We start from the raw sequence: 27,882 nt of genomic DNA, 5'->3' as shown, positions 1-27,882 counted from the left end.
AAAAACATCTAGATATATGTAAGGATTTAGAAACTTCGGAAGATTTAAAAACATATAAGAATTTAGAAACTTCTACTGATTTAGAAACTTCTAAGGAGTTAGAAACATCTGTAGATTTCGAAATATGTAAGGATTTAGAAACAAACTATTGAGGATTTCGCAAACATGTAAAGACTTAGAAATGTGTAAGGATTTAGAAAAACATGTAACAGTTTAGAAATATGCAAGGGTTTAAAAACTTCGAAAGAATTAGAAATATGTAAGAATTTAGAAACTTCTAAGGATTTAGAAATATGTAAGGATTTGAAAATAAAGTGCTAAGGATTTTACAAACATATAAACATTTAGAAACATGTAAGGATTTATAAACATCTAAGGATTCAGAAAGATGTAAAGATTTAGAAATATGTAAGGATTTAGAAACATGTAAGGAATTAGAAAGGAAATTCTAAGAATTTAGAAACATGTAAGGATCTATAAAATTGTAAGGATCTATAAAAATTTAAGGATTTAGAATCAAGATTGGGGGTTCTGCGCTGTCAGACCATCATTGTGAATAAATTTCTTCAAGAGTTAATTATAAAAGTAAATTCAAAAAGAAAAAAAAGGTTACAAACCCGGCTCTTCCCGCTCTATCTTATACTCAATCAAATACGGTACTTTTGCTTACATTCCAAGGAGACAATCAGCTTACTGGTATTGATAGTTTGTAGACTCGAGTCTACAATAAATACACATTTTATTGTTAAACATTACAGTTAAATGGGATTTTACTGTATAATATACATTAAAAATATCGTTCTATCATTTTTGGATCGTCCACAGAAAGATGTCTCGAATGTATAAAACATCAAATGTTTTCTTCATGAGTTTTTGTAGAAGGAATAACACAATCCCAGACACTGCAATAATCCCGTTATAAAACTCCCAACTTCTGAAATCTATTTCTGCGTCGGTGTGTGCGTGCTGAAATACGACGAGTTCAACCAGCGAAGAAATCACCGCGTCTATCTATCAACGACACCACACCACACGTCGAAGGTCCTTTTAAATCTTTCAAAGTTCGTCGCTATTTGCCATAAACACGTGTGCTCGAGGCAGTAAAAACTGCCTTATGCTTTAAACTTCTTATTCCCCTCCCCCCTTCCCTTTTATCGCAAACATTTCTTTCGGCCCGAGGCAACTTTGCAGCGTTTGAATCAGCTCGGTGGTACATGGACGCGAGGTCCCCTCCCCTGCGCGATGAAAAGGGCCTCTTCCTGTGAACTTTAATCTGTTCAACCGCTTCGGGCCATAATTGCGTCTTCCGGAGAACAGGTAACGTGCACGTGGCAGAAAGTGAACGATTTTCACACTTCGATTTCATTATTATGAGAGAATCCTCCCCCCCCAAACATGTTTAACCCCTTAGCTAACCACTCCTCGGCTGTCATAAATATGTAAGGGATACAACGCGGGAATAACTTACTCCACCAACTGCTGAATTTCCATGGAATCCAGTCTCTTATAATCACTTGATCCGAGAACAAACACTAAACTTTAACATTGAATATTATTTTTTTGGAAAGCCATATACTTATTTTATCTGCGAATAAAAATCCTTCGCAAATATTTATCATTTAAAAATTCTTTATTGAAAACGTCTCGTTCGAGGAGTAGGGTTAACCTTCATCAGAAAATATTTCGAAAGCAAAGATCCAAAAAGGAGAAATCGGCAAACGTTTCGAGGTTTATGAAAATCTTCATCAGATCTCGTATTTTAAGATACACGTCTGACAACAGATGTGCAGCTTTCATATTAAGATCTGTAAATGTTTAAAATGCGGTGGGTTATCTGAAACAGTCAAGGAATTAGCAGATAGCGCCACCTATACGGCATGTACCAGTCTAATAATGTAATTGTGTATTGCCAATACAGTATTAGGTCCTTGGAACTGTCTTTTGAGATGACCTCGCACAGATTGTTCATTTACCTACAAGAATACCGAACAATCCTAACCATACAGCCTTGATATTTTTCTCACAAACAACCCTTCTAAGTACACGGTCCAGGTGAGTGGTCCTCTAGGCACCTCAGGTCACAACTTGGTGATGGTCTCTTCTCCAATGGAGCCTTTATCTCGTGGCTATTCCCAACCTCGTGTGTTTGGCATTACAAGAATGCAAAATGGGATGATCTGCGAGATTTCTCTTCTTCTTCCTTGGTCGGATTACTGTTTCAAATCTTCTGACGTCAATGTTTGCTCAAATGGTGTCAGTGAAATTATACTTGTAGGGATGGAATGGAGAAATCAATTAACCACCAACTCTTAAACTACCTAGAAACCTTCCATCTGATCTATGATCGTCTATACGGATTCCATCAGTGTCAATCATTGATGATATTCTGGCTTATGTTACCCATCTATGGACGGATTCGATGGAAGAGTTTGGTGAAACACAAACAGTTGCTCTCGACATCTCAAAGGCTTTTGATCGTGTTTGGCATAAAGATCTAAATAAGCTTCCATCCAATGGTTTTCCAACTGTTTTTTGTAATTGAGTATCCAGTTTTCTCTCTGATCGCTCAATGCAGGTGATGGTAGATGGCCCTCTGTCTTCTAACTTCTCCACTAATGCTGGAGGATTCTTCCATTGAGCAGAAATCCTATCCATAGTTTTGCTCATGATAGCACATTGCATTCCACCTTCCAGTTTGAGAAGCCTTGCCCTGCCCAAACAGCTTTAGCTTCTCGAATATCCACTACCAATTCCTTAAATATTGATGTCTAGGTAATTATCCAGTGGAGCAAAGATGACTTAGTCGATTTCAATCCTTGTAAAAACTGAGTCCTGATTAAGGATTCTTCTGCTCCTATGCTCTTCTTCGATGACACTCCAATTTCTAGGCAAGATCATATATCTCAAGGTCCCCAAAACTTCTCTCTAGCTTTTAGATTCCATTCAGAAGAGGGCAGTGAGGTTAATGAATGACTCATCTCTAACAGAGTGTCTCCACCTTCTGTCTCACAGACGTTCTGTTTCTTCTGCATGCCTTTTCTGTAGATACTTCCATGGGCACGTTCTTCTGAATTGGCTTCTGTAATTCCCACTCTTTCTTCCAGAGCAGTCAGAACACACCACAACCAGTCAACGTTCTTTTACTGTCCAACTTCAAACTCACTGAAGCAACTTTTCATCTTCCTCGTTTATTCATTCAGTTTCCGTTTCTACCTTCATACGTATTTCATTGAAAATTTCCTGAAAAAATCGTTTGTTGATGTTCAGAATTCTTACGGGAAACTCTAGTAATGAGACATTTTCATTACTACAGGCTTTCTGTATTCTCCAGAACAACCGATGCATCTTTAGGATTACATCAAATTCCTGACGTTGTCGATGTAAGAAAACGAACAGAATAAGCAGCATTGCACCAGGGACCCGACTCCCCTGGTAAGGCAATAATTCATGTTCTTCAGAATTTTATACAACTAGGGTCTACTTGTGTCAACCTAAGCTTACCGTCTCCCGGGCTTATGGCAACATTCCTTATGACTTATGAACAAGGCATGCTTTCTCTGTCAAACTCAATTCTTTTTGCGCATGAAAAGTTAATTCTTTGCTGTAAATAAAAACATCCATTATTGCTTGCTCATGCGCTGATGACTCCTTGAAGAATGAAATAGTAGGTCTCGATCTGGGAAGAACAAAGACATTACTAACAAAGATTTTCATAAAAACCTCGCAATTTTTGTTAATTTTTCCTTTTTTTTTTGGATTTTTCATTTCGAAATACCTTCTGATGAAGGTTATCATAATATTCGAACGAAACGTTTTTTATTCAAAATTTTTAATGACAAATATATATTTGCTTGCTTATGTTGTCTTTTTGAAGACATGAAATAGATCGTGTCTATCTGGACTATTACTGAAAGATCATATTCTATGAATAGATCTTTATTTTAAAATGCTAGATCTGATGAAGGATTTTACAACAGACTCGAAACATTTGTTAGTTGTTGACATCTCCTTTCTGGATTTTCTCTTTCGAAATATCTTCTGATGAAGATTATCACGATATTCCCGAACGAATGAAGGTTGTTATCACAATAAGATTATCACAATATTCTCGAACGAAGCATTTTCAATACAGAATTTTTTTAAATAAAAATATTTGCAAAGGATGTATTTGCATGTTTTTATTGTCTTTTTGACAAGGTGTTTCTGTCCAGAGTATTACTGAAAGGTCATCTATGAATAGATCTTTATTTTAAAATGCTAGACCTGATGAAGATTTTGACAACAGACCCCCGAAACGTTTGTTAATTATTAACTTGTCTTTTTCTGGATTTTTCTCTTTCGGAATACCTTCTGGTGAAAGTTATCACAATATTCTCGAACGAAATGTTTTTAATACAGATTTGTTTTGGACGAAAAATATTTGCAAAGGATGTACTTGCTTGCTTGCGTAGTCCTTTTGAAGACATGACATAGGTCTTCTCTAACTGGACTATTACTGCAAGATCATCTTCTATGAACAGATCTTTAGTTTAAAATTCCAGATCTGATGAAGGTTTTTATAACAGACTCGAAACGTTTGCTAATTGCTAACTTCTTCTTTACTGGATTTTCTCTTTTGAAATATCATCTGATGAAAGTTATCACAATATTCTCGAACGAAGCATTTTTAATACGGAATTTTTTAGATAAAAGATATTTGCAAAGGATGTAGTTTTTGGTTTTGTTTTCTTTTTGAAGACATGAAATAAGTCATCTCTGTCTGGACTATCACTGAAAGATCATCTATGGATCTTTATTTTAAAATGCTACATCTGATGAAGATTTTTACAACACACTCGAAACGTTTGTTAATTGTTAACTTCTCTTTTTTGGATTTCCTCTTTCGGAATGCCTTCTGATGAAGGTTACCACAATATTCTCAAACGAAACGTTTTTAGTAAAGAATTTTTTAGGCGAAAAATATCGGAAAAGGGTTTATTTTCTTTCTTATGTAGTCTTTTTGAAGACACGAAATAGGTCTTCTCTAACTGGACTATTACTACAAGATCATCTTCTATGAACAGATCTTTATTTTAAAATGCTACGTCTGACGAAGATTTTTATAACAGATTAAGAAACGTTTGTTAATTGTTAACTTCTCCTTTTTGGATATTCTCTTTCGAAATGCCTTCTGATGAAGGTTATCTCAATATCCTCTAAATAAATGTTTTAAGGAAAGAATTTTTTAGACGAAAATATTTGCAAAGGATGTATTCGCTCGCTTATTCGGTCCTTACATTATAGGTCGTCTTTAACTGGACTTCAAGGTCACCTTTTAGGAACAAATCTTTAGTTTAAAATGCGAGATCTGATGAAGATTTGTACAACAGAATCGAAACGTTTGTTAATTATTAATTTCGAATATATTCAATATTCTCGAACGCAATTAAAGAATTTTTAGATGACAGATATTTGTAGTGGATTTACATTTAAGTGGTGAATGGCACCAACTATCCATTCACCACTCAAAGTCTTTAATCTAACAATAACAGTGGCGCCATTTTCGATATTCTACTCACTGACAGTAATTAAAATGGCACGATAACGTCTATACGTGAAATTTTTGATACAATTCCGAACATCTTTTAACACTTTTCGCTCTCCTGACATTTTCTGTCCATAAAGATCGAAGCAAAGTCGAATAAGTTGAGCCAAAGGGGACGTTACTCGGTGTTGGATGAATTATTCATATCTGTGTCGTTGTGTGAGTACTGCCAACAAGAATGAGGCGAGTAGCGAAAGTTCATCCCACGGCGAGACCTCCTGTCAACAACCCGACCCCCGTATTACCGGCTCACTAGTTAGTGTGTGGTCGATGCACTTGCAAATAGATGACCTGTCGTTCGCGGTTCCGTAGCTCTGAATGCTGATACAGACGGAGCAGGGGAGGGATGTCTGTATTCAAGACCGGTCGTGTGTAACTGCACGTGCAAGTTAGTGGGCCCTCGTTAAAATTGTGTCAACCGAAGTAAGTTACGGGGCTTTGTGCGCGCGTGCGCACACGCACAGGACGGAACAGCGAGCGGAGGAAAGACTTCATAACGAGAAATTAGTCGAGGTAGCCTTTTGTCAATAGATGAACGGGCAGAAAGAGAGAGCAAGATAAACAGAACGTTGAAAAATACTGGTTTTTTTGAAGAATCGATGACTTACGATGTAATGGTTTTATTGTCGAAGTTTTCGTTTGTAGGAAACCCTCAACGCTCAAGTTTATTTGGAATGCCAGTTTTAGATGCAGTTTTATTAAGATCTGTTGATGCCAAAGCTTATTAAGTTGGCCATTTTGGATTCTCGTTTGTACTGACAGCGCTACCACTTTGCTACGAATGTTAAATACATCTTTTTTGCAACGAAGATTCTTATTAATTTATTTACAACGTTTCAAAGATACTGGAACCCTTACAGACAAGCCTCGCAGTTGATCCTCGAAGATCCACAGGTTCTCAAAAGGTTGTTGGAGAGGCAGGAGATGAACATGGTGTTAATCCGAAAAGATGATAGTCACTTGGAGCCAAACGCGGTTCACAATGCGAAGGACGTTTAAGTTGTGAACTTTTCTGTGGCTACTACTGTACATTTAACGCCAAAGACACTTATCTAGACTTTTACCAGCGTGGAACAACTGCTTTAATCTTAGTGTATCAAGTTTCCCCTAAAGGGGGGATTCTCTTTTAGGGAAAATCAATAGGCTTTTCGAAGTGAAAAGAAGAAAGCACGAACTTGATTGAAAAAAAAAGCGAAACTGAATACTCAATTTAGATTCTCAAAAATTTCCAGACTCCTTTGATTTAGTAGAGTAGAAAGCATCATCCGTACACAAAGCACGTGCTCATTGCCGCTCCCTCCTTAAACTAGGAGAGCTACAGAAACTCGATCCACGCCTGCAGGTTGTTCGAAAGAACATTATGCTTCTGCAAATGTCAGAAATAAGCGAAACTTTCAAAAGTGAAATGTGGTGTCAAATTCCGATTTTAGTTAGGAGAAGAAAGGCCCTTTTTTTTTTATTATTCACTCCTTTCATCGAATAAAAGAAACGGCAAATATTTATAACCGAAATCACAAAGGGGTGGATAGAGGAACTCCTCGTGTTACATAGGAACCCAAAACACAAAGAGAGAAAAAAAAGTGAACATTATCTCTTTCGCAGAACTAAAAGCTAATGAGTGCTCGTATTTCTCCCTCTTTTTGACTCCCATAAATATGATTGGCACTTTACACTAATGAAACACGAAGATAAAATGCGACAGGGGTGGTTTTTGTTTTGTGGAAATATCGTAATGACCTCCGCGCTGTGGTCCAAACAAAAAGTACCATCTTAAGAATCAAACCGGCATTTGTTTACCTGATGACTTATGCAAATGATAGTTGAATCCCTAAATGTTTCTAGTTGGGGACGATCAATGTTCCTAACAAATAACACGCGATCGTAGTCAATTTGAGGTCATTTCTCTGACTGCAGTCTCGCTATTTTAACCCTAGATGACTATTGATTCTGGAAACATGAATTATCGGTGTTAAAAATAAAAAAGAAGACCCGGGTTTTAATAGAATTTGGAGGACTAAGCGAGAAAAACAAGTTTTACAATCGTTCTATGTTAATTTACGAAAATGAAACGAGCTATTGTCCCCCCCCCCCGCCCACTGGTGCTTCGGAATCAACCATAAAACATTACGAGGGCCGGTAATGAAATTAGAAATATCTCTTCGTACTCTGGAGGGCATTTCGCTTTGTAGAAAATACTTAAAGACATCCGCATTGACGTTTATAATGTTCTTGGCGCATCCACCAATATTATTTCTGCCTTTGATAATCTCCCTGCGAGACAAGTAGCAACCTAATGGACAGAAGAAAAGATAATATTAATTCTGTTCTTCCTCTGGGAAATGTGACACGTGCACGTACTTAATAAATATCCGAGCTCGCCTTCGTTCTTTCTATTGAAGTGTAACGGGTATTGATTGGGACCGAAGAAATAAATTTGGTCACGCTACGAGGAGTATTGGTGTTAAGATAATGATGTGTGTCCTTGGATGATAATGCGCGGAGCACTGACTCCAGACAGTGAATCATACCGACAAACATAAGAGTGTACGCCTCATCTCATTTGGAGAAAAGCCGAATCTATCTTTGTAGGAGGTTTTCTCCTCATCGTGCAAATATTTCAAAGGAGAGATCTAATTGAGAAACTCGGAGCGGAAAATTCAAATCAATCGGTAAATAAATAAGACAGCAGAAATGAACTTTGCAGTCAAATAAGCACTTGAAGATTATGGTTGGATTGAATCCGTTCTCCTACGCTTGAAAGAGACACTTAGGGCTCTTGATTTTTCTATAAAGGAGCAAAATATGATTCGTCCTCTTCAAAAAGAGAGTATAAAGATGAATGTGAGGGTTGATGATATCTTGTGGGAGGATTTAACTTATCTGTGATGTTTTATTTTATGGTCTTTCCAGTATTCGAAATCTCTAATCGGATTTCTCGAATCCGGTTTAAAGAAGTTCGGATTATCGGAAGTAATTGGCTGGTATCTCTAAAAAGTACTCCCGATAATTGGAGAAGTACTCTCTCACGCACTGCCATCTTCAGTACGACTTGCCTCGGTATTGAACCACTTTAAACAGCCCTCCTATCTCGAGAAGAAAATGGAGAATACTTCGCATTAAAATGAACATTACGGGTGGTACCAATTGTCACAAAGAAATTGTCCTGGAGATAACAACAAGATGGCATGATTGTCTGATTTTCACGATGCTGTCTTTGTTTTGCATTTTGTAGAAGTCCATCTTTGAGGTCCATCAAAGAGAACTCTTTGAGGTAGTTGTCGAGGCAGTCGGAGTTGGGCTGCTACAATTCTTTGCTGGAATTAGACCTGATAGAGACAACGTCACTGACAAGCTAAGGAATCAGGAAATTTATTTAAGGAACGAAGATTGAGAAAAACAGGAGAGAGGAAAAAAGGATCCTCTTTGCAGAATCCTAACACTTACCATCTTCTGCATTTCTAATTTGTTTACATCGAACTATGCAGCTTTTTTGTCAGCATCTCAGAGCAGAAACTGAGGGACAATAATCGAACGCAGTTTCCTCCTTTGTAAATCATAGCTCGTGATCTTCCAACTCAGTTATGTCAATGGGGCATTGATGGTTACCTTTTTTGTCTCAAAAGATGCACTCCACTTGTGTTGGGTGTCCTTTTATGAAAAAATTCAAAGCAATTTCTTTTAATCTTTGAAATTCATTCTCCTTTGAACAAAAAGCTGCATAGGCATCATCTGTAGAACAATGTTGGTGGGTTTAATGTGTCTCTTTGCCTAGAATGCCTTCTAACATTGGGGTTCCACCAACGTTTGGAACGTTTCTCAATGACACATACTTTGACATCACTTCTCTGTCAACACAGAGATGCAACTGGCCCTCCAAAAAAGGTGCGCAGGATCTACAAGCTTTCATTTATGGGACAGTTATTAATAATTCTCTGGAGCGGTGGATTGATCTTTGAGAGCGCAACTGGAGTGCAGATAACATGCAGGACAGCTTGAAATCTCCCAATATTAGAATGTGCTTTTAGCTTATTGAGGACACGATCCCTACCACCTCTGACTGTTGACATTAGACAAGTTACTACGACTGATCCGATTTATTCAAAGGTTTGGAAAGTGCAGAACATATCTTTGAAATTGTATCCCATATGTGTCAGTGACTTTAACTGAAACTGTCACTTTAGACTGGAACTGTAGACAGTTCCAGCGTCATCTTTGTCATTTAGACTTCAGTCTCCACCCAACCGAACTCACATGTGTGGTTATCTCATAAATCGCGCTAAGCGTACGTATCTTGAAAACCGAATTCGTGGATAAGGTCCAGCAGACCCTGGACCCTATCCACGAATCAATACCCTGGATCAAGACCCTGGACCATCATCACAATACGAGCAACTCCGTGCTCGTATTGTGATGATGATGCCCAACGAGAACTAATGCTTCACTCTTCAATATTCACCTACGCACCATTCAAATTCATGAACCTAGACGGTTCTGATAAGCAAATATGGATGATTTTAAAGAGCGCGGTCTGAACGTGTATAATTTAGATCGATTGTGTTTCAATACTCAGAAACACTGGTTTTTCATCCAGCCAAACCTGCAGCCTAGACATTGTGATGTCTTACAGCCTTAGTTGCCTTTAGCGCAAAAGCAACCACCAGTATATTAAAAGTTAACTTATTAAACTCGTAAATACACAAACAAATTCATTAGAAATAATATTTTCATAAATAAACAATTATATATAATAACTTTTAAAAAATCATTTAAAAAGTGAAATATAAGTTTATTTTTCTTAAATAACTTTTGCTGTTTCAGTAGATTTTCTTTTTAAATGCAAATTTACCAATACACCTTTTATGTTTTCTCTTGAGCTCATAGACTTGGAATATAATGGTGAGTTAGCACGAAAGATCTAGATATATGTACACTACCCTACCAAAGTATGGGGACACACGAGAAACCGTATCTAACAGGATATAGGAAGTTTCTGTAGGGTTTGCCTGCAATTTTCATGCTCATGTTCAGTGTAATGACACCGAGCGAGTTTAATGTTAACCCTAACTGCCCCTTGCTCTTGCAATAATGAATTGCTTAAACTAAGTACGGCACGTAGCAGTTTAACGAACAACCCTCGAGTGCACGGACACTGCCGTACTTTAGCTGTCACGAGCTACTTTGATTAGACGACTTCCCTTCCGACCCACGTATTTCCCGAGAAACAGAAGCGGATCGTAAATATGAATGGCGAGTAGAGCGATGCAGTAGATTCAGTCACCGTCAGAACAATGCAACCCCCCCCCCCAAAAGAGTGCAGTCTCAGCATTTACCGGCAAGGAAAGGGTTGTTACGAAGAACATCAGTCCCCCCCGCCTTTGTAGGCCTAACGAACCATTTTCTGCACTCCCAAAATGGTGACTTTATCAGCGGGAAGATTAGACTTCGTTTCCCTAGCGTAATGACCTCCGTTGAACGGCAGGCCCGCACGTAACGATGCAAACTGATACAGCATCGCTCCGTTATCTCGCCATCGTTATGTTGTCCGTAACTGCGCACAGTAACTTTGCCGCAGAGAATACAAAAGTTTGTCCGTTCTTTCTCTTTTGGTCACCAACCTTACGTTTCAATCCATCTTATTCTGTTTCTTCATCAACAATCATTTCTTAATTATTAAAAAAAAAATCATATGTGAATGAGTTCTTCCAGCAGCATAATGAGACATTCCAAAAGGATAGGATTGTACCGATCTGGTTCGAACAACAAGAGAATGAATTAAGCATACTTTAGTGGCTTACTAGATCTAATCCGCAACCATCCAATTTACAACAGTTGTGGGATGTTGTTAAGTCAGCATGGACCAGGGCTGTGAGATGCTTTCGACATCTCATTAAATCCATGCCACGATGAGTCTCCTCTGTTATGAGGACTAAACGGGAACCTGGTCACCATTGGGTAGGTGTAGCTAATAAAGTGGCCACTCAGTGTACTGTGGATTATGATCTTCCTATTTCCTGCAAGCAAACGTTCGATAAATCGATAGCATCTTGGGCCTTCCTTGCCAATTAAAGTTCATGGAGAACTTTACATCCGATCCTGAGTTCAAATACTGTGAATCACGCAGCTCGGGTTTTTCATCCTGAAAACAATAGACAGGCTGAAGAATGTCCGCATTTATTTACAGATACAATATACTGATGCCGCCTAGCCTTAGTTGCTTTGGCGCTTAACACACCCACTGCGATCCATCTCTGGTTGTTACCAGCGATTTTCAAATGGTCCAGCTTATTACGCAATCTCTCATGCAGAACTGATTGAGATTTGCTGAAGACCGAAGATTTGGGCTCAAAAGGAGTCAATTGGAATCAAAGTTTGGTTTCGTTCTTAATTTTCAAAGCTTTTATTAAAATGAGACCAACGTGTTTACCAATTTTTATTTTAATTTCTAGAATATTCGACAATATTCCAAAAAAGGTGTAGAAGACTCACAAGACTCCCGAAGGTGGTAGAACATTCTAGAAGGCTCCTGAATGTAGACCATCGTAGAAGATTCTTGAAAGTTGTGGATGATTGTCGAATATTCTAGAAAGTGGAGTATTGTTTCAATATTATAGAAGATTGCAGAGTGTTTTGCAATAATATAAATTAAGGAGTAAGAGCTGTAACTTATAAAATCGAACCTAGGTGTTTCATTTAAAGGAGTACAAACTACCATTCGATGATTCAAAGAGACTGGAAGTTTAAAGGACAAACCACGATCAGCGCGACCGCGCGTAACAACGAAAGACAAGATAAGACCATAATACTGATTCCTAAATGCAATCGACGACTTACTGCGCTCTTACTCTTTGGGCAACCATGTTCTCCAAAGAGAAACTCATGTGTCTACATCCATTGCAAAACTTCGTCTTAAACAAGTAGGACTTCGTGGTCGTGTATTGGTCCAAAAACAATTATTAAAACCGGAAAATCGAAAGAAACGGTTGGCTTGGGCTAAGGGCCATCATCATTGGACAACTGAAGAATTATTGTAGTAGGGTTTTAGGAGCATCGGCGACTAAGCATGTTGCTAAGTACGATAGGTTCTAGTGCCTTTCGTGCTTGGGGTTGTTACTATTGCTAACAGGCTAAAAATGTGTGCATAGTCATGAAATGATTATGAGTACATTGCAATTGACTTACAGCTGTCTTACGCAAGGTTACCCAAATGTACTTAGATATTGAAGAATGATGTTTTAGTGCGTTTTGGTCTAATCACAACCATTCTTCCAGCAGAATATCGCGCAGCTGCAATAAGTTGCCGAATATCTCTCTCTAATATATCCCATACATTCTCAATAGGATTTAGATCTAGCCAATTGGGGGCCAGGGAAGATGGTGGAAATTCGTTTCATGTTCTCCGAACCATTCTTGAATGATTTTGGCACGATGCACTGTCATCCATAAAGTGGCCATCACTTTTGGGATAAAAGAGCAACATTGCAGGGTGCAGTAGATTTGATACAAAATTCAGGTACTCCCTCGATGACATTCGACCTTGCACCGTTATCAATAGATCTAGTTATTACCAACAAAGCATTTCCGATACCACATCCAGATGCATTTCTTCTCTGTGACTCTTAATACAAAGGTTCCAATTTTTTGGCCAGTGCGTATATTAAAACAGAATTCCTATTTTCAATATATGTTTCGAAGTACGAAAACTTTGAGTAAAAAAATATAATAAAACATTTTTAAAAATATATTATTACCGTTTATTTAATTAAATAAAAGCTTTAATGATAAGTTTTTAGAAGTTGAAAATAACAGTCCTTTTTACAACATTCGTGTTAACAGGAAGTGACGTCACAACACTCGTTTCAGTCATAATAAGTGCTGTTCTTAATATAACTGAAATTAAGCTTTTTTTTTTTTTTTTTTTTTTTAACAACTTATAAATACTGGTCATAAAACAGCATTTCAAATAACAACTATGTCTTTTACGCATATCAACTGGGATTATTTAACCACAAATTTATGCAATTTTTTTATTATTTATTTATTTTTTTTAACGATTCCAATGAGCTGTGAAGCAAGAGAAGAACAATCATCAACTTCTTTTCAGCTGAGAAGGAATGTATAATTCTTATATATTTATGGCCCTAATTTAGAATTATGCCATATGATTTCTTATTTTAAAAAATTAGGAAATTAGGAATTTGTAAGTAACCACAACACTTAGCCAGAAACAAAAATAGTTAAGACCTGTTATCAGATAATGCTTATTACCACAAATTAATCAAGTGCATATTTTTATTGGGTAAAAGAAAAGGTTTCTTAATAAATCTCAACAGTTTTATAAAGAATATAAAATACCTCATTAATTTTTTATGCTTTTTAATTAATTTAATAATTGCAGACGATTTCTTTAAAAAGTTGTTATTATTACTTATAATTTCTATTAAATACATCGTATTAAAGCCACAAAACTTGTATTCTTCCAAATACTAATAATTGGTTTGAACTAATTGAATAATATAATCTAATTAAATGAAATGATTGAATGATTTTCCATAATCGAATGAGTTGCCATAATCGAATTAATCATTTGAATGATATGACTGTAATCCAATGACGTTACGTAATTGAATGAATCGTTCGAATGATTTTTATAATCGAATGAATCATTAGAATAATGAGTTCACTAAAAAATCATTCGATTTTTCAGTGAACTCATAAATGAACTGAAAAATCGAACGATTTTCCATAATTAATCGCATAAATTATATTATTATATATTATAACATATTATAATAACATTATAATTATATTATAACTATATATTAATTAATGATAATTATTAATTAAAATATTATTAATTATGACTATATTTATTATACTGTTTATTATATCATATTATATGAATGAATATAATCAAAATGATCGAATGATTTTCCACAGTCAAAGGAATCATTCGATTGATGTGATCATATGATTATCAAATGATTTGTTGTAATAGAATGAATCAATCGAATGATATAACTATAATCAAAATAATCCAATGAGTTGTCATAATCGAAATAATCCAATGATTTGTCATAATCGAATGATATGAGTATAATTGAAATAATCGAATGATATGAGTATAATTGAAATAATCGAATGATTTTGTAGTTCATTGATTCGAATGAACTGGAATGAATTAAAGAAAATAAACAAATTGAATGATTTTCTATAATTAATCGAATGAATTGTCATAATCAATGATTTGTTATAATCGAAGGAATCGTTCGAATGATATAACTATAATCGAAATGATCGAATGATTTTTCATAATCGAAGGAATCGTTCGAATGATATAACTACAATCGAAATGATCGAATGATTTTTCATAATCGAAGAAATCATTCGATTGATGTCATTATATGGTTATCAAATGTTTTGTTGTAATAGAATGAATCGTTCGAATGATATAACTATAATCAAAATAATCCAATGATTTGTTATAATCAAATAATGCAATGATTTTTGTGATCTAAAAGCCGACGTAGCCTGGTGGTTAGGCGCGTGGGTGCATAAGTACACGTGCCTTGAGTGACTGGGGTTCAAGCCCGTGACTGCTAAATACGGTGCTGTTTCTTGTATTCTGTCTATCTTGTGAACTCTTCACCGTTTGGTCGTCCCGGAGTATAATCAGAAAGTTTATTTTAAATAAACCAATGATTTGTCATAATTGAATGATATTGAGTATAATCGAATGATTTTTTTTCTAGTTCATCGATTCCAACGAACTGGAATGAATTAAAGAATAGAAAGAAATCGAATGGATTTTCATAATCGAACGGTTTGTTATAATCGAATGATTCATTCGATTATTTGGCAATTTTATATAACGAAGAAATCATTCCATTGATGTGATTATAATTGAACTAATCAAATGATTTGTTTTAATAGGATGAACCATTCGAATGATATGATTATAATCAAAATAATCCAATGATATATCATAATTGAATGAATGATTCGAATGATATGCGTATAATCGAAAAAATCGAATGATTTTGTAGTTCATTGATTCGAATGAACTGGAATGAATTAAAGAAAAGAAACAAATTGAATGATTTTTCATAATTAATCGAATGAATCATTCGAATGATATAATTATAATCGAAATGATCGAATGATATAACTAAATGATTTGACATAATCAACTGATCGAATGATTTTACGTAATCATAGGAATCATTCGAATGATATGCGTATAATCGAAATAATCTAATGTTTTTCTGGTTCATTGATTTGATTGACCTGGAAAGAATTAAAGAAAACGAATGATTTACAATATATTAATCCCATGAATTGTCATAATCGAATGGATCATTCGAATGATATGACTATAATTGAAATGATCGAATGATTTTCCCTAATCGAAGCATTCATTCGAATGATGATTATAATCGAAATAATGGAATGATTTGTTAAAATTCGCATGATAAGAGTATCATCAGATGAATCATTCGCCTGATCAGTGCCAGATCAGGGTATTTTTGCGTCCCGGGCAGAAAGATTTTTCGGCGTCCCCTTACTAAGGATATATACATATATATATATATATATATATATATATTTTTTTTTTTTTTTTTTCATGATTTGTAAAATTTGGTACCCCTTTATGAATGGCGCCCGACAAGGGCTCTGCTAGCCTGTGCGTTAATCCGGCATTGCGCATGATACTAGTATAATCGAAATAATGGAATGATTTCTTATAACCGAATGAATCATTCGCATGATACAAGTATCATCGAGTATGACCTCCATTTATGCCCATCACTAAACCAACCGGATGGAATGGTCATACAATGTTATAGGGAATATAGAGGGATTTTGCTGAAACGAATCCGGTGTATTTGTTGAGTTATACAAAACTTTATGCACACATACCATTTCCATAAAGGTTTCCCTCAAGGTTATCAGAATACAACACAAAACAAAAAAAAAAAAAAAAAGTTTTTCTGTGACAGGATTTGAACCGGGTATTCCGGTCAGCAGATTACACAACAGACGTATTTATTGTCGTGACCAACACTATGTACTTAATCTCAAAAAAAATTCCATTATTGAAAAAAAAATATATAATCGTTTGTATCCATAAAAAAAAAGCTGAAAAGCTGACACGAATATGAAATAATTACAACAATGCTCGTAAAATTCGCGATGTATTGTTTAAAAATTCCATTTTAATAATCTCTACAACAATTGACGTGAGTAGCAGACGTATCAATAATAGAAATCAACAATATGTGACCGTTACGTCACAGTAGCCAAAACCAACAATGGCCCCTGTTAAATAAAACAAAAACGGGCGCGTGTTGTCAAGTCGAAATCGACAAGTGCACGCGCTGGCAATAATCGAATCTAACTGGCTCGCGCTGCCAACCGAAAGCAATTTTTATATCGCTTGCCGCTCACTTTATTGTCAGTTTCAACAATAAAAAAAGCTACGGTCGTCAAATATGAATTCCATTTCTGCATTCTTTTATGAATAATTAAGCGAACGCCCCCTTGTGTTAGCAAAATCGTACATTTTATTGCCTGCAGTTGTTTCGTTTGTTTCTTTCCCCCCATCCTTCTTCCCCTTTTCAAGTAGAATTTTCGGAATTACATTCGCGTCTTAATTTTTTTTTTCTTCCTAAACACAAACGACAATAAAAAAAAGAAGAAACCATTCTCTTCTTTGATAAAAATTACTCCCAAATACAACGGCACTTTAAAGTTGACATTTGCTTCTGTTACAGCGACGCTTTCGCATGAGTTATGAGATGTTTTACAAAATTGAATTTTTTTTTTAGCTTTTTCGCTCTGTTTCTTTCTTTTTCTTTTTTTGCTTCTTGTTAAGGTAATCTAGATAAAAGCTGCGTTAACTCGGGAATAGACGCCATCCTAACGAAGTTTGGAACGTACTTGTGTCACTTTCTGTCACAAATCCTACACCTCTTGTAAAATGAAAGCCTAAAAGTGAAATGAGAGAGAGAGAGATCGGTGTAGAAAAGAACGCTGTTGTTAGGAGGGCAGAGTCGCTTTGAGACAAAGTAAAAATGCTATAAAAAGACATTCGTGTCTGGAAAAGGTAATGGATTTTACATTCCATTTCTTCCAAACGAGAATTTTAAGTGTCGTCTGAAGACTGCTCATTTGAATTCATATAAGAGAACTCCTCCCCAACCCCAGAAGGTTTTTATATGGAGAATAAATGCTGCATTAGAGTATCTTCAAGACCCCCTCCCCCCCAACACTTTTAATTATTTTGTCTGCTTCTTCGAGAGTTCATGAACCTGAGCAGACGATGTCTATAAAGTGCCCCCTTGCGTTTAAAACTGTTAATTTCATCGAGAAATTTGAACCAGATCCTATAAAGTATTTTAAAAATGCGTTAAAATTAATTAAATATTTAATATTTAAAATAAAATAAAATAATTAATTAGTTAAAGTTTTTTAAAATTATTTTAATTCGAAAATTAATTTTTCTTTTTTGAACAGACCACAGTTTTATTAAAAACTAAACTATTTGAAGAATAGCATCTTAGAAATATTATGATCGATATTTTATTTTAGCACAGTCTCGATAATCCGATTTTCGTTAATCCGACTTCCACTTCAAATTATAGGAAATTAGAGGAGAGAAAAAGCATTAATAGATGGACCGAACGATTAGCAAAATAATATCTGTGTAGAGAATCATCTACTCATAATTCAATGGGGCTAGTATGGCTGTTACCTAAGATGACAGCGTTCAGAAAAGCGCCAAAATCGTGATCAATAACACTGATTTCTCTAAACTTTCAATTAATTCTTTCTCACCTATCTTTTCGCTTTAACCTTTGACCGTGTCTTAGACCACGATGGGATGTCAATGTCTTTAGTGCAGCTGACCTCTGACCCACTGTTCCTACCGTCATCGATCATGTGGGGGATACGTCGGCGGTAGAAAGCAATGATTGACGGCACGGACTGTACATCATTAAACGCACCTTACTCACCCACGAAAAGCCAAAACCAACTTCAAAGGTCATCTATCCAGAAGCGCCACCTATATACATGTGACTGAAAAAAAAGAAAGAAATCCGATTTAAAAGTTGGAAGTCCTCTAAATGCTCAATCAGAAAGTGCAATGACGCAATAGTGACGTCACGCAATCTGCATTTGATTAAGAAGTAGTATTAGACGATTCAGCTGAATCCAACTGGATTTTTCTCCCATTTTGAGGCTGCATAAAGTCAATGGGCCTTTTCTTTCCTCATTTCATCCCGGTTTGCCTTTTCATTGAAACCAGATTGTTTTCCACGATTTATTGAATACCCCCAATAGGTGTGGAGCTATCAGCAAAGTGCAGACGATCAAATAGCGCCGGGAGAAGGCGTAGGAATGCGCGCATTAAGGGTACCGTGTCTTCCTTTAATGCTTGTGTAGCGGAAAACATTAAGTTCTCATTTACGGCCCGGTGTGTCGTGTTCGGCTCCTCCGTCAACTGTCTTAATGAATTGGTTCTCGAACGACCATAGTTTGCAGCGAATGCCGACGACACGAGCCATAAAACGACACCTAATGAACACATTTACGTTCTTTGACATCGCGTAACCGTTGACCATTAAACTTCCCTTCCCCCACTGCGGATATAATTTACGCGCCCCCTTCGCGAGGCCCTTTTTGAATCTTAATGTCCCACTTAATGACTCGGTGTCCTTTGCAACCTCCAGGCTCTTCAGATGTTTGATTCTTTGTCCTGCGACTTCTGTTGGCGTCTGCGGAGTTTTAACAATAATTTTACACCCCGTATTTGACCTCACGTGCTGCGCGGACGAGAAATATGAACGATCTCAATACTGTCTGTTGTCCAAGTTTTTTTATTACACGACTGTACATGCCTGAAATTATCAAGGAAAATGTTTATGGAATTGTTTGTACTTTATGTAGGCTCTGTTTCTTATCCCCAATTAACGTGTATTGGTAAGACAGCATTACAAATACACTCGCTGGCCAAAAAATTAGAAACCTTTGTCCAGCAGTTTTGATTGCTTTGAAGCTTTGTGCGCCAATGGAACACGCGGAAATCACGTGATCCAAATTTATCTAATTTATCTCCCACCTGATCATGCACAAGACTACAGGGATGAACTGCAGTCATGGCTTGCGAGCTACCTTACTTCTGATGAACTTACCTTTCTTACAGGGGACTTCAATATGCCCACCCCAAGACACTCGGAAACTAGGCGAGACTTCATTACCTTCATTGAAAATTTAGGGTTGTGTTTCCTTGAGCCTACAAGGGGAGACCAAGCGTTAGACCTAGTATTTCATCGTGCTGCAGATTTGAGCCCACAATACCGACCTTCACTTTTAATTCGGACCACAAACCACTCACGTTTGCGTTTAAGTTCCCGTCGATGCATCCTTGGGATGAAGAAATCCTAACCGTTTTCTCAGTTAATTTCATCAGGCAAAAGGTCATAATGAGTTTTCTCACCTCAACCAACTGGGCAGCACTTTCCACTCTACCAATGGAAGAAGCCACTAATGGTCTGGCTTCCCTCCTAAAGGCAATGGCAATTCAAGGAGCTTCAAAAACAATCAGAATCTCTAAATGGACAAAAACCATGGTTCTCGAGAGATCTGAAGCCCGCTTTCCTAGATAAGCAACGTGCCTTTAGGAAATGGAAGAGGACTGGATCCACAAGTGATTTCATTAGCTTTAAAAAGAAACGAGCATTTTTCCTGAAGCAAAAGCGACACGCCAACGATAGGTACATAGCTAATAGGTTAGTTTGCTCAAAGCGGCCATTTGCAAAGTATTGCAAAGATATTAAGATGGATGAAAGCCTTTTCTTTGAGTGGGCCGATAATACGTTTGGTAAGAGTCATGTAAAGAAAGAATCGAATCCTCCCATCTCCATTCCATCACGTGATTCGACTCCCCTGTCTACACTTAACATCAAGAAGGAGAATCTGATGAAAGTAATAAACGAGTTACCGAAGAGAGCTACTGTCTGACCTGATGGATTTCCCTTGTTTATCGTTAAAATATCCTGTGTCTTCATTGTGGATGCCTTTTTACATATCTTTAATGAAATTCTACGAACCTCGACAGTGCCCCACATTTGGACACACTACTGCATTAAACCCAGTCCGAAGAATTCGAGACCAAAAACTGCGAAGGATTTTCGTCCAATCTCAGTTGGCTCTTCGCCCCTTAAAGTTTTTGAAAAGGCAATCCTCACTCAACTTATGGAGCACTGTTTCCATCACAGACCTCACCACCTTCACACTGTGGTCCCTGGAAGATCTACTACCACCAATCTCCTTCAAACTCTCTTTCATATACAGGATGCTTTGAATTCTCGAACTCAGCTCGATATAATTTTTCTGGACGTCAAATCTGCATATGACAGGATTTCCATCACATCCTTACTTAACATCCTGAAGAACTACTTCAGGATCTAAGATAACCTCCTCACCGTACTCAATACATTTTTTCAGGAAAGATGGCTGCTTGTTGAGCACAATGGTCTCTCCCGTTCCTTTACTGTCGGCAGAGGGGTTCCACAAGGTGGCGTTTTGTCAGCAGCACTCTTTGCAGCTGCTTTGGAATCTCTTCTGGCAAATTTCGGAAAAGAATAATCGCAATGCATGTCTCTATAAATGGACATCAAATAAAGCATGTTAACTCCCTATAGGAACCTCGGTTTGGTGTGGGATTCGAACCTGTCTTTTCTGGAGCACTTCAAGGAAGCAAGGAACAAATTCTACGCAGCCCCTTGGTCTGCTCGACAGGAACTGGTTGGGTACGGCAATAAGAAACTAATATCTGGATTTGTCCAAACTTGTGTTGTACCCGTGGCTCTCTACGCGTCGGAAATCTGGTCCTCCTCTCCTTCAACTCACCTGCAGTGGTTCTTGGGGCTTGAGTATTGGCTGCTGCGATCCCTCAGTAGGTCTTCAGGACATCCCCTTACTATCTCTAGGGCTATACTACATGGAATGACCCCTTGGAAACAAACAATCACTACTCGCAATATAATGACCCTCTCCAAGCTTATTTCGGGTGGACTAGATGCTCCCATCATCGACAGGCTCATCCTTCCGATCATCAGAAAGGTATTTCTGAAAATCGGAAAGATCACGCGTCTTCCCAATGAACAAATCGACTAAGGAACCCCAGTAAAGCGTACAGTATTTATCTGATACCAAGGAACTTGTAATTATACCACGTGATAACTTATATTTACATACTATACGTTTAATTATCTGGTAACGCCAACTGCAAAAGGGGTTCCAATATTTTGGCCCATGAGTGTAGAAAGAAACTGTAGGCTGTTGTAAGTATCATAAGAGATCTAGTATGCCCAATAACCGTAGGGCTTATACCTACTCCCCCCCCCCAAATTCTTTTAATTTTCCTACATCTAATTTTCTCATCACAGTACATATACGTATAGACAGAATTTCTCATATACGACCCCTCACCAAAAGTATTCGGACACCATAACACCATAATAGGGACACCATCGGAAATGGTGTCCCTATACTTTTTAGTAGGGTAGTTTATATTATTAAATAAAGTCGGTCTTTACGCTTTTCAATATTTCTCAGGGACGTTGCCAATGTTTCTGATGCTGCATGCACTGCGCATGCGCATTTTTGATGTTTTTACACGTCAACTTGCAATCAAACAACGTTGGTCGGATGATTAGTGATTTTACAATGACACAATTATCCGGATTTTTCTTTAAGCAGTTTTGTCAGCGTTTAAGTTAATAAAAGACAACACTGACACTCTATTAGCGCCCCCAGTTCGTCCAGATAACCCCATTGACACTCCCCGCTTCCTTCAAGACGGGTACTTCGTGTGTGTAGCGAACGGAGACCACCGCATTCTCCGTAGGAAGTTCTCCAAGGACCGTGGTTTTTAGCTTCCTCCTAATGGCTTTCCTAATTAATTAATTATGTGACAACAGCAGGGATGTGGTTTAAGTTAATCACTCGAACTTGTCCTGATCCGGTGGGAATAGTAAGAAAGTGTGTCAACTGACCTCCTCTTTAAGTTCTTAGAGTGGGTGACTGAAGGTTCTATTCACTTTATAAATAAAGGCCCAACCCACCTTGGTATCAGCGTTGACTCCCTTACGCATCGTACCCAATACGTTTTTAATATTAATCAATTAATCATACGTTTCAAGAGTAATTTCATATTTCCATCATCAGAGGAATTCCTTCTATTAGTTTTTTTTTTTTTTATAAAACGCACCAAGGTTTAAACTTCTTCCAGGCAATCAACGATTCACTGGCTGAAATAAAACTTCCTACAATCTGCTCTAAACCTGTTCCACTGTAAGTTGAATTTATGGTCACTCGTTCAGTAATTCTTTATGAGTCCAGCTTCCAGCTTCATTCAGAAGCTGGAAGCTGGACATTCTGGAAGCTAGAAGTTCTTCATTCAGAAGACTTTCCAGCTTCATTCATTTTACTAACCCGTCTCGTCTCAGAAGACTTATAAACTTCAATCAGGTCCTCTCTAAGGTACCTGATTGTAAAGCTCTTTAGCCCATTTAATTAAAGTCATTCCTGGTACGGTTTCCCGTTTGCCGATCTCACCATGTCAGTTGGCCATCTTTGGACCCTTTCAAATAGTTCAATATCTTTTTTCAGATGAGGTCTCCAAACTTGAACACTGCATTCCAGATGTGGTCTTACAATTGCCTAGTACAGTGGGACTATGACCTCCATATCTCTACAAGATGTTCGATAATTCATCGGTAGGACACCATGGGCTTTCTTGGCTGCCTGTTTGCACTGCCAAGAAAATTTCATATTTGGCAGCATTAAAACATAGCTGCCACTTTTCTGACCATTCTTGCAGCCTGTTGGAGTTATCCTGAAGGAGCGTGGCTTGGCATTGATCATTAACAACTCTCCCAATCTTTACATCTGCAGATTTTGACATCACGCCCTTTATCCTTTCATCGATGTGAAAAATGAAAATCAGAAACAACAGTGGTCCAAGACCCGATCCTTGGGAAACCGCACTTCTGGCATTACACCACGTGAAGAATATCCATTAATCACAACCCTCTACCTCCTGTCCTGAAGCCTCTCCCAGAATTCATCTTAGAATCTTTCTGGTAATCCCACAATATAATCCAGTTTATACGGTAACCTCTTTTGAGGGATTGAGTCAAAGTCTTGCTGAAATCCAAAAAAACTATGCATTCGGAGGTAGAATCGCTGTCCTCCCCCACACAGGGTGGAAAAGACCCGACTTCGAGTCCCGTCGATGACGTGAGGAATTTTTATGAATCTTTTTCACAACGTGGCTGAGTTAGTCGATCTCAGGCGAGGGCTAGAAAATCGACCATAGAACAAAGATGGACAGTATACATGGAGCAATATGGCTTTTGTCTCTGATGCTCCTAAAACCCAACAACAACAAATAAACCAAGTCGAAATCGTTCCCTATATTCAGCTCATGAGTAACTGTGTCAAAATAGGTTAGTTAAACATGATTTTCCATTAACAAAACCATGCTGTGTGTGCTTCTGAATGCTGAGTGGTCAGATGTCAAAGTACATAAGTAGACGTGCTTTGAGTGACTGGGGTTCAAGTCCGTGACTGCTAAATACGGTGCTGTTTCTCGTATTTTCTGTATCTTGTTAACTTCTCTGACTATGTGTGGTCGAGGACATTTTATTTTAAATGTCCTCGGATTGCAGTCTTATTCATTTCCTCCAAGGTTTTCCCTACCACAGAAGTCAGACTAACCGGTCTTTAGTTAACGGCTTCTCTCTTAGAAACACCTTTATGTATTAGGGACACGTTGGCGTTTTTCCAATCCAAATGAATCTCTTCCGAGTCCCAAGATGCCCTCATAATTAACCTCAATGATTCAGTACAGTCTCTAATCGCCCCCTCAAAATTACTTGGCAGTGCTGATACCATTCTGTCTAGTGAAGAAATAATACAAAATGAACAGAAGTATTTTAAAAAACGTAGATATTTAAAAACTTTGTATTCTTAATTCCATTGGTTGTACTGATCTTAGATAACGTGTCTTAAAAGACTGTCTTCTTGGATATTAATTGGAATAATACGTTTTAAACGATCTTTGGACCTTTTCTTTTTCTTCCCAAATAAGTGCGTCTTAAAGTCCAAAAAATACGGTATTTACCGAAGATTGAGTATTTTGTCGAAAGCAGTTTTCGTAAGTGACCTTTGGTGGAGGATATATACAATTTTCATGTTAAAAATCAAGGATTTGTTAGCGTATATTATTTAATTATCGGTAATCTTGTATTACAAAATCCTCGGAGATTAATTACTGTCCAAGGAAATAGGCGTGGACAAACTATACGAAAACCCAGTTTTATATAACGGGCAAACGTCCCTCTTGAATATTCTAAAATGTTCGTCTGTCAAACAACAGGAAGCTTTGGTAAGGCACTCGGCCTCGTGCCATACAACGCCCAAGGTCAAATGTCCGCTTTTCTCCTTTCAAAATGTGTACCACCATCCCTTGGGGTCCTCTGGCTGGATTATCCTTCGATTTCGACTAGTACGCACTTCATCATCTAACACCAAGATTTGTCCGAATCTCACGCATGCAAAGGGGGTGTCTGAGTACGGCCCTCAGCCATGTCGAAGCTCCTACCGATTACATCCCACTCGTGTCACCAGCTGGCCAGAGCAGTGTAGTTCACATACTCGAATCTCCATCGCTGGGTCAGGCGGTGAGGGTCACAAGGGGTCATGAATACCTCCCGGTTATCCGTATCACAGTCCAGACAGTTGCCAGTAACAGGGTGGATTAGATGTTGGTTATTCTAAAAAAAGAAAAGAAAGAAAGTTAATAAACCCAACTCATTAATTAGCCATGGTTACCGTATTTACTCGGGTACAAGATCGAAATTTATGATCCTTAAAATTTTTCTACTTTTGTTCTTTGAAAATTAATAACAGAAATAAATTTTAAAGGGTAATACTTCACAAAAATGAATAATTTAAGGATTATTAAGGATATAAGGATAAATTTATTAAAAATAAATTAGAAAATGAAGGTAAAAATGCATTAAATATTTTTGTGCGCACAGAAACTAAACCCTACCAAGTCATACTTCCACAGTTGGTTCCCTTGCATCCCGTGACAGTTCCAGAGCACAATTGGAGCTTGGATTTCTGAGTTGGACACGTCAAAGCATACAGTCCTCTTAAATGGACGGATGTCCTTATGCCAGGTTAACAAAAATTGCTGAAAAATATTATTAAAATTTATTAAAATTCCTAAATAAAAAAACTCGTCTAATTTCATTTTGCAAAAACACAAAAAAAAATCTTTTAAATATAAAATCTTTTTAAAAAATCTTATAAATCTTGGGCATGCGCAAAGCTGCACGTAAGACTGAAAATTAGCATAATGAATGACGTGCGTGTGACGTCACAACGACTTTTCATTCAGCAACCCGTGAAATCTGCAAGACACGATTTGCAATTGGTTTCCATGGTAACGCATTTTTACTCGCTAGATGGCGCCCAAATTGTTTCATTTCCTTCGAGTCTTAAGACTTATAAATATATTAAATATAAATATATATAAAATAAAAATATAAAATATATAAAGATATATAAAAATAAATATAAATAAAAAATATAAATATAAAATATATAAATATAAAATAAGAATATAAAATATATAAATATAACTGATATATAAATATAAATAAAGATATTAAAGACTATTAATGATATGCGATATTTGAATATCTGCAGGGGGTATTTGGGCTTACCTGCTCTCCTCCCAGATTAGGATTATCCTTAATACACCTGTCTAATCCAAACTTTTCGTTTTGGCCTCGGAACTTGGTATCGATACACAGGTCATCGGCAATATTCCTAATCTGAGTTCAAATTTTAAAAATAATTTTTTAGAAAAAGTTACAAAATAAAACTAATTTATTTATTACCAAAATTCAATTTATAAAATAATAAAAAAATTGAAACTTAAAACCGCATAAAATTTCCGTATATTTTAAATCCAAAGAATTATTAGACATCGTTCTGCCCTTATATTTGGGGGTCTTCCTACCTCTCCCGTGGCGTAGTCGGGTGGTTCCACCGGAGGGTACCTTTTCGGCTGATCATACGCCACGTTTTCCATAAACCACCTGAATGGCTTGCACTTCAGCTTTTCCCTCATGATTTTTTGCTTGGTGAGGTTGCCCACTTCGAGGTCTTGGTAATGTGGCCTCCTCAGGTACAGGTAGTACTTGTATTCGTCCATCCACACTTCGGCCACCCGTTTGTAGTTCTGGAACGACAGTAGAGGTCGCTGTAATACGAAAATAACCAGCGAAACCAACAATGCGAAAAGAAATATTCTAAAATATCAAATAATCAAAACCAAGCCAGATCTTCTGTAAAGCCAGCAACCAATCAATGAAAATAAAACAATCAAAGCTAAGCACCAAGTAATCAAACACAATAATTAAAGCTTAGAGCTCAAACAAAACAAACAATCAAAGTTCACAATCAAACAAAATGTAAAACTCAAAGCATGCAATCAAACAAAATAAACAATCAAAAGAAAGGTATACAGTCAAACAATCAAGGCTTCAAGCTAATTCATGCCTGTTTTTCTCCTTTAGTCATAGTTCCCTCAAAACGACGATCCCTCATCAGTTTGCGAATTTGAGGTCCAACAAAAATACCTTGTTTTATCTTCTCTTAAGTGATCGATGGGAGTTTTGTGCAAAGGTAGTTGAAGCAGGGCCCTTCCTGAGGTAAAGCTTCCACAAACCGTTTCATCAAACCCACTTTGATGTGCAATGTTGGAAGGAAGACAGTTTTGGGGTCTATCAGTAGTTTATGAATTATGTCCTTTGATCCAGGTTACTAACTGCCCCTCTTTGGCCAGACCTTGACATTCCAGTGCTCCTTACTCCTTGCTTGACTGTTCCACTCACACAAAAAGCAAGGAATTTTTGGGTAGCCAGATTGCTATCCAAGTAACATGCCTGTCATTTTAAAGTCAGCACAGATTAACCAACCATGTTCTTCAAACTAAATATTTGTCAACAAGTTCTTCAACTTTTCGTATGGATCTTTTAAATGGACAGAGTTAGCTACTGGTTTTGACCCATATTTATTTCCTTTGTATTCCCTAATTCCTAAATAGTTCATTAAGTCATTTATATTACTGCAAAAAACCATAGAATAGTCCTCAGAAAAGAAGGGGACTAGATTCCGTTCTCTGTGTCTGTACCATGAGAAAAATGCCCCAC

General features: G+C 37.1%; 1 protein-coding gene across 2 annotated transcripts in view; it reads right to left on the bottom strand.

The window, feature by feature from the left end:
• Window positions 1-24,862: 24,862 nt before the first annotated feature.
• LOC150079773 (putative polypeptide N-acetylgalactosaminyltransferase 10) overlaps window positions 24,863-27,882 on the bottom strand; it is a 42,199-nt gene continuing 39,179 nt past the window's right edge. For both annotated transcript variants that reach the window (XM_090382351.1, XM_090382352.1), the window contains 4 exons: window positions 26,688-26,909; window positions 26,389-26,499; window positions 25,710-25,853; window positions 24,863-25,428 (listed from right to left, as the gene is read on the bottom strand). In XM_090382351.1, the coding sequence (XP_090238477.1) occupies window positions 25,276-25,428; window positions 25,710-25,853; window positions 26,389-26,499; window positions 26,688-26,909 (630 nt within the window). In that variant the 3' untranslated portion in view covers window positions 24,863-25,275. The remainder of the gene's footprint in view (window positions 25,429-25,709; window positions 25,854-26,388; window positions 26,500-26,687; window positions 26,910-27,882) is intronic.

This window comes from Mastigoproctus giganteus, chromosome 10 (assembly GCF_048544385.1).
Source record: "Mastigoproctus giganteus isolate SK-2022 chromosome 10, ASM4854438v1, whole genome shotgun sequence".
In the NCBI taxonomy this organism is placed as follows: domain Eukaryota; kingdom Metazoa; phylum Arthropoda; class Arachnida; order Uropygi; family Thelyphonidae; genus Mastigoproctus; species Mastigoproctus giganteus.
This window is presented reverse-complemented; position numbering and strand designations above follow the sequence as displayed.